General features: G+C 51.5%; 1 protein-coding gene across 1 annotated transcript in view; it reads left to right on the forward strand.

Annotated features, from left to right (window-relative positions):
* Positions 1–5,246: 5,246 nt before the first annotated feature.
* The window catches only part of PHOX2B (paired like homeobox 2B), a 3,120-nt gene continuing 586 nt past the window's right edge, over positions 5,247–7,780 (forward strand). The window contains exons 1-3 of the mRNA XM_035004420.1: positions 5,247–5,487; positions 6,328–6,515; positions 7,491–7,780. Coding sequence (XP_034860311.1) covers positions 5,247–5,487; positions 6,328–6,515; positions 7,491–7,780 — 719 coding nt within the window. The remainder of the gene's footprint in view (positions 5,488–6,327; positions 6,516–7,490) is intronic.

A 7,780-nucleotide genomic window follows, 5' to 3' on the forward strand; every position in this document is an offset into this window, starting at 1 on the left:
TGTGTAAAAAATAAGACAAAACATATAATTAACTTCTATACACACATGTCTTCCAGTAAATTCTTAAGAGAAATTTTCTGCCCGATTGCTTTATTTTCTCCTATTTGGTATCTTAGAGCCTGCTCTTTCATATGCATTATAAACATGCAATAGGAAAGACCGGGTCCATGCACTGTCTAAATTCCAGTGTTTAATATGCAATTCAAGGAGACTCTACCACCATCATCATCTTCTTCATCGTCATCCCCACCATCATCATCACCATCATCATCATACTCATGTCTGACATTCACTGGATTCTTTCCAGGTGGCAAGCACTGTGCTAATTGTTTTGCACACACTATTGTCAATCAGTTAATGATTGTTAGTCCCACAGTGCCAGGAGGTTAGTTACCAGAAATACGAAGAATTTCTATTATGAAACGTGTATTATGGTTGCTAGGCAAATGGAAAATGAGGAAAAAATTCTAAAATGCTAGGAGACGGTCTCTATCAGTGGATCTTCATACTTGGGGATGCTGTGGTTGGTTTGCTTGATGTTCCAGGGAAATGCTGTCTCAATAAATTCCGACTAGGTCATTTTCTTAGTGCAGGTGAATGGGAAAGGCTCCTGCCTGCAGAAATCTTTTTGGAGAAACCCAAGGACAAATCTTGCCTTTTAAATTCTCTGGTTGAGAGAATTGTTGGTTCTGAGGGGAGCTTTTGGCAGTCAGTGGCCTCGCTGTGCTAGGATAATTTGGATGCAATATCAAATAAAGCAATCAGAAAGAAAATTCCTCTGAAACTCTCACTGGTATTTAATATTTTATTCATTCCCATGTTATTGTGCTTTGCCTGCGGTGAAACAGCCTCAAAACAGCCTCCTAGGAGTGAGGCATTAGGAGGCTGACAAGCGTTTTCCCATGAATTGCTACTACAATACAATGGCATTTTGTTTGCTGTTTTGTTTCCTTGTCTTCTAACATTCTTTCTGACTTTCAAGGAAAAAAAGAAGAAGAAAAAGAAACCTTCCTATGAATGGCAAAGAAAAGGAAAGAAAAGTTTCTTTTAAACTTTCAACCTTTTTCATTTGGTACTGGGTAGCATGTAAACATTTTTTTTTTCTCATGGTATATATGCCCGTAGTTTCTTCCCTTTGTGTGTGTGTGTGTGTGTGTGTGCTTTAAATGGCTTTTTTCTTTCTTTCTTTTACCACAGCATTGCCTTTCCATTATTGATTCAGAAAATCGGCAGGGGAAAAAAAAAATCAACCGTGTACACATATTAAGAAAGGGAAGTCAGAGGAAGATGGATCAAACCATCCATCTATCCATGCGGTCATTTATCTATCAATCTATCTCTGCTACCCACCCGCCTCTATTAAAATAAATAGCAGGCACTGTACACATTGCTGGTTGGCTGAAGTTGTGATCTGGACAAAAGGTCTGTTTGGGAAAAGGATGCTGAAGCTCTAATTCTATTTGTGCCGGTTGAAAATCAGGAGGGGTTTTTCTACACTTCACTTTTATTAGATTATTTCTTATAGATGGTTTCTTTTTTCCTCCCAGACGCGTGGTGGAGGCTGCTGAAGCAGTTGGTCTATAGTTGGAATAATTAAATTAACCATTTGGTACAACTTTTAGGGGAGAGCTCGCGTGTAGAAAGCACAACTCTAACAAAACAGGGCGCTGGGGCTGGGGCTCCGGCCTGGCCCAGCCCCGCAAGCCTTTCATCTTCGGAGCAGAAGCAGGACCCCGGGCCACAAAAGACCCACAGAGGAGGGGACGACGGGCCAGGGACGGTGGGGGCGGGGTGGGGTGGGAAGAGGGACGGTGACACTGAACAAAATAAACCTACAAGGCCTACAAAGGGGAAAATGAAGTCAAGCAAGCGCATTTGCTCATCGGACCGTGCGGTCCCGGCGCTGAAAGGTCCCCTGGTACAAAGAGAAGGAGGCGCACAGCACCCCGCCCGGGCGAGGCCGGGCAGCAGAGGGCGCCTGGAGAGAGGCCTGGGCTGACCGGGGCACCGGGGAGAGCCCGGGGCTGTGGGGCGGGGGAGGCGGGGAGGGAGGCGGGTGGGCGCCCCGGAGCGCGGGCCGCGGGGCCGCGGGGAGCGCGGGGCGGTGCCCAGCTCCGGCCGAGGCTGGGCCTGCCGCTCACACCCCACCCCGCCCCGGCACCCCCCAGCGGCCTCGCACTTCCCTCGCCGGGGCGCCTTGGGCCCCGCTCCCCTGGCTTCTCCCGGTGTCACCCTCGGAAGCCCCCAGATCCAGCTCCCCAGAGCGGCACACAGCACCCCCCACGCCAACAGCTCCTGCGCACAGAGGCTGTCCTCCTGCACCGACTAAATCCCTAAGTTCTACATCGTCACTCAAGAGCCACCACCCTCAGTAGCTGTTGACAGAAACCCTGCTCCTCCGAGCTCCCCTCACACTCCGGGGCCGAGGCCGCCTCCGCCCCAAGGGCTATAGGGGCCTCCGGGGACTGTCTGCAGATTGGGATGCAAGGTGTAATTGCCGCGCACTCCGGGCGGGCGTAGGGCCCGGGCCCCGGGCGCAGACCGCGTGACACCGGTCGGGGATGGAGCTTCTTGGGCAGAGAGCGCGCGCTGTACACCCGGCGGAGACACAACCCCCGGTGCCCCGAGGCACGGGCGCCAAGAGAGGTGTAAGCCCGGTATTTGCCAAGCCGAGGGCCTTGAAGCCAAAACGCGTCCCCTCCCAGACACTGTCACACTTCTGCAGAGAAACGGCTGAAACTCCATGTGAGCGGGAGGAGCAGGCTAGCCGGGCGCCACCCAGGCCAGTGCTCCCTGCATCCACACCCCATGAATGCGGGCCTGGGGCAGCAGGGTCGCGTTCGGAAAACCAGGAGGCACGCCCCCAAAAGTTCGAGGGGTTCGAGAAACCTGGACAATCGCTGCCCTATGTTTGACAACCTATCCTCCACCTCCCTTAAGGGGGGGGGGGAGGGTGGTGGTGTAAATAAGGGTGGGGAAATTCCATGTGTAGCGTCCGAAGGGGCACAGCCACCTCCCGATCTAAATGCAGATTCATATTCATGAGAACGGGATAAAGACAAATCCCCACTGTAATAACACTTGGATTCCCATCCGTCTTTGCTGGCCTTTAGGTTTAGGGAACCGAAGACGGATGTTTGCATCTCTTTTCTCCTCTTGTCTGGTGACCATAAAGAAAAACCATTTAGAGCGTTGCAATTTGTTTCTCGCCGGAGTACAACCTTGTACACATTTATTTTCATTTCACCCCCGTGCACAAAAAAGTGCACACTGGTCACCAAGGGCCCTTCTTTATCAAATACGCATTGTACAACATACAACTGCAATAAAACTATCAGCCCTCCCCATAAAACTATCACCAAGCTGCTCCATGGGTCCTGCTGCCTGCACTCCTGACATTAGGTCTTGGGAACGTCCAGAGGATGCGCCATCACCTGAAATCAGCCTGAAACTCACCCAGCAGAGAAGCAGAAGGCTGGGGCGCCTCCGTCCCTGTTTAATCCATTACAGCGTCCGCTGCAGTTTAGTGCGCAATAAAACACGGGGGCAGTGGAGAGCGGGCGCCCATCCACTCCCCAGCACTAGCATCGAATTAAACCACTTAGTTTGGCAAACACTGAACGCCTAAATGCCCCTATAAAGACTTTATGAGTTTGTTACTTTAATTACTGACTTGTTACAGAGCACATAAAGGGGGTAATGAATGCAATAAAACTAATTATCTACACATTTAATTCATATAAAATATCCAGGGTTTGTTTACACCACCCGGCGATTGAACTAAGCATTCCTCCTCTTGCCTACCGAGAGAAAAGATTTAATGAAATACTTTTCCTTATTCTGCTAGAGCCTAACGAACCAAATGAAAATTACCCTCCGCTTAAATCATGGGGCCACTGAGGTCCCCAAATCACCGTTCGCCTCTTTGTCTGTACCTTGCTGCCAGCACCCAAGAGTCTGAGGAGTTGGAGGAGGAAAGTGTTCGACCTGGAGCCTGGGCATTTTGAGAGCAAAGATTTCGCTCACTGCAGTCAACACACCTAAAAGGCAAGCGGACAGCAATCCTCTTTGCGAAGCCCCTGGTCTCTGGTAGATTGAGGGCACCTGCAAAAGTGTAGGTGATAAAAGAGGAGAGTGGCCGGGAGGGATGGAAGAGGAGACACATTTAGGGACATTTGGCGCCCACTTGCCAGTCGTGGTGTAATTAAAATCAACAACCGCACAGAACCTCCAAACCAACAAAATGCAAACCCCAAGCTAATGCAGAAAGACACGGAGCAGACCGCAAAGAAGTCATCGGTAGAGACAATCCAGATGTTTCACATTCAAGAGCTTTACTCAGATGTTGCTTTATTTTTTAAACAGCTGTGTAAGCGGAGTCTCTAGAAAAGCATGTTAAGCTGCGACAAGAAATGCAATTTATAAGATGCTCTTTTTTTTTTTTTTTAACCCCCTCTACCAGGTGTATTTTAAAGAAATCCGCTTATCCTTCACATAAACCCCCTTGGCCCACTTACTCTACGTTACAGGGCGCCTGAGTCTTGTCAATGTCCCAGTCCTTTATAACATTTCATGCACTTCAGGGGGTAGGCTTGTTGTTAAATTGAGCGTGTAACGCTCTTACAAAACAGGTTTTCTATGACATCAAGGTTTCTTCTCCCTAACCGAGGGGGAAAAAAAAGAGGACGAAGAAGGGGGAAACACACACACTATCTCAATTTATGCCTAAGGTATATGATCAGTTAAAAAGGCTTAAAAGCTCGGGGAAATTGGATCAGGGAGAATCGTCACCCAACTTTCATTATTTCCAAGTAGTGTGATTGAATTAAAGGGCAGGGAGCTGGTTAGAAGGGAGGATCAGGGGCTCAGTGCGTAATGGTGTGGTATTAAATTCTAATTAGAGATGCAGGAATCAATGATAGGGAGGTTGGACAGCTCAGTTCCCCAGTGCCAGCCCAATAGACGGATGAGTTATTGTCATGTAAAAAGCGCCAGCAATAAGACCAACCGCTTTGCTATTGTCCAAGTGGAAAGAGCCAAGTTTATTATGAGGACTATATGCTCTAGAGACCTCAGACAAGGCATCTCATAGGAGGCTTTTTCATAAAACTAGGCTCTGCTGGTAGTAAGGAGGCCAGTTTGGAGGCAGGCGTTGAGCTGTGCACATCTCCCCACTCCAGCCACCTTCTCCATACCCATCTTTTATTTCATTTTTCCACTTGGCTGAGCCATCCAGAGCCTTTTCAATGTATAAAATGGAATATTCTTACCTCAATTCCTCTGCCTACGAGTCCTGTATGGCTGGGATGGACACCTCGAGCCTGGCTTCAGCCTATGCTGACTTCAGTTCCTGCAGCCAGGCCAGTGGCTTCCAGTATAACCCGATAAGGACCACTTTTGGGGCCACGTCCGGCTGCCCGTCCCTCACGCCGGGATCCTGCAGCCTCGGCACCCTCAGGGACCACCAGAGCAGTCCGTACGCCGCAGGTAAGGACCGCCAGCTTTCTCAGCCGAGGAAGCCGCCTTTCCGCTCGTATATAGGAAGCCTTGATTGCATTTGAAAATGGAAATGTGTTTAGTATTTACCAAACGAAATTTGCTTACACAAATGAAAGAATTTATCACGTTAGAAGCGATTGCAGGGAGGGGTAATTCACTTACAGGGTTACACTATCCTAGTCACACCCGAACCGCCAACAAAATTATCTTAAGCTGCCAAAATGATAGGCATAATTTATTTACTTTGCGATGAGACGTAAAGCTTAGAAAATAATTAAATAACAAAGAGTAAAGCTCATTACTGGCAGTGTCTCTCTCTCTCTTTTTTTAAGAACCGACAGCGGCTCACACCTCTTTGGCTGGTCATTTTTATGATTATTTCTTTAATTTATTATTTTTTTTGCAGCACTTTCCCAACTTTTGGGCAGGGTCAACTTCTGAGAATTGAAAAGTTCCAACAGTGGGAGTGTTGGGTAACTTCTTCCCTGGTTCCCTGATATTCCGACTGATGTTTTTGGACTTTTTTCCTCTCTCGTTTTTCCTTATCAAAGCATTATTCCGTGTCCCGGCCCTCGGCCGTCCCCACTGCGCTATTTCAACCCACCCAAAGGCCCCGTGGCAAGAGGGACCCCGCCACAGCCCGAAGTTCGCCGGTTTCGGTATATAACGAATTTGCTCGGTTTTTCTCGGCAGCTGCTCGCAGCCCGTCGCCCGCGCGGGCGTCGGTGGCCGCTCCAGAGCTACCTGACCTGGGAGTCCCCACATTCGGGCTCCGCGGCGCGCGCGCTCCAGTTTTGCTCACACGCTGTCCCCTCTGTCGTCCCCCAGTTCCTTACAAACTCTTCACCGACCACGGCGGCCTCAACGAGAAGCGCAAGCAGCGGCGCATCCGCACCACTTTCACTAGTGCGCAGCTCAAAGAGCTGGAGAGGGTCTTCGCAGAGACGCACTACCCTGACATCTACACCCGGGAGGAGCTGGCCCTGAAGATCGACCTCACCGAAGCGCGAGTCCAGGTACGCGCGCCCACAAACCGACCCCGCGTCGCCGCACCGGGCCCGCTAGGGTACGGTGGCGGGGACCGGGCGGTGCTCCTGAGGGTTCCGAATACCCGGGCCTCTCAAAGACAAGAAGGGCCCGGGACCCAGGGCTGAGCAGAGAGGCCAAGTTCGGAGGGGTTGTGCGCACGAGGCAGCGTTAGGGTGCGCGCTCTTGTTTATATGTGCACAGGTCCGAAGCCTTTCCCGCCCCACGTAGCCCTGCGGAGACTTTCGGGGTCTTGGGACGTGAATGAGCTAGGCTTTTGCAGGACAGAAAGTGCCTTGTGGGAGGAGTGCAGACTTTGCCCCCGCATTAGACGTGGGCTTTTTGTTTTTGTTTTTCTGCCTCCTAACTCAAGTTCTTTTAACTTGGAGCCTTGAGTGTGGGTGCATTTTCCCGGTAACTATGACTGGGAACGCATTTGCAAAGGGGTTGTGACTCCATGGAGGTCATGAAACGCGGCTAACTCTAACCTTTTAGGGAAACAGGTGCACTCACGAGCTGGCCAAGGCGCCTCTCCAGGTGAGCCCCATTGTACGCTGTATCAGGCCCAACGGCCAGGATGCGCGGCGAGCATCAAACCATCAAACCCAAAGACCCCCCTCCTCCTTCTACCAATTAGCCTTTAACCTTAGACCTGCGGCCTAGCGGGTACGGCGAGGGTGGGGTGGTTCCAGAAATAGACTGAGCAAAGGCCCGCCAAAATAAAGTCTTCCATTTTAGGGCCTTTCTGGGACCCGGGGTCTTTTAACTTCTCCTGCAAGCAACCATTTCGCTGGCTTGCTCCGGTGACCCTAAGAAAGTTTCTGCGAAGACGCAAGGGCAACGGGGAGGGGGCAGACTTTTAAAACAAGCCGAAACGGAACGTGGCCCGTCCTAATCCACGCTCTGCCTTTCCCTTTCCTTCTTTCTTTCCCTGCTTCACCGCCTCGCCTCGCCTCTCCCGCCAGGTGTGGTTCCAGAACCGCCGCGCCAAGTTCCGCAAGCAGGAGCGCGCGGCCGCGGCGGCCGCGGCCGCCGCCAAGAACGGCTCTTCGGGAAAGAAGTCCGACTCGTCCCGGGACGACGAGAGCAAAGAGGCCAAGAGTACCGACCCGGACAGCACTGGGGGCCCCGGCCCCAACCCCAACCCCACTCCCAGCTGCGGGGCGAGCGGCGGCGGCGGCGGCGGGCCCAGCCCGGCAGGAGCCCCGGGGGCGGCGGGGCCCGGGGGCCCGGGAGGCGAACCCGGCAAGGGCGG

This window comes from Mirounga leonina, unplaced genomic scaffold (assembly GCF_011800145.1).
Source record: "Mirounga leonina isolate KUSES-001 unplaced genomic scaffold, KU_Mleo_1.0 Mir_129, whole genome shotgun sequence".
Taxonomy (NCBI): domain Eukaryota; kingdom Metazoa; phylum Chordata; class Mammalia; order Carnivora; family Phocidae; genus Mirounga; species Mirounga leonina.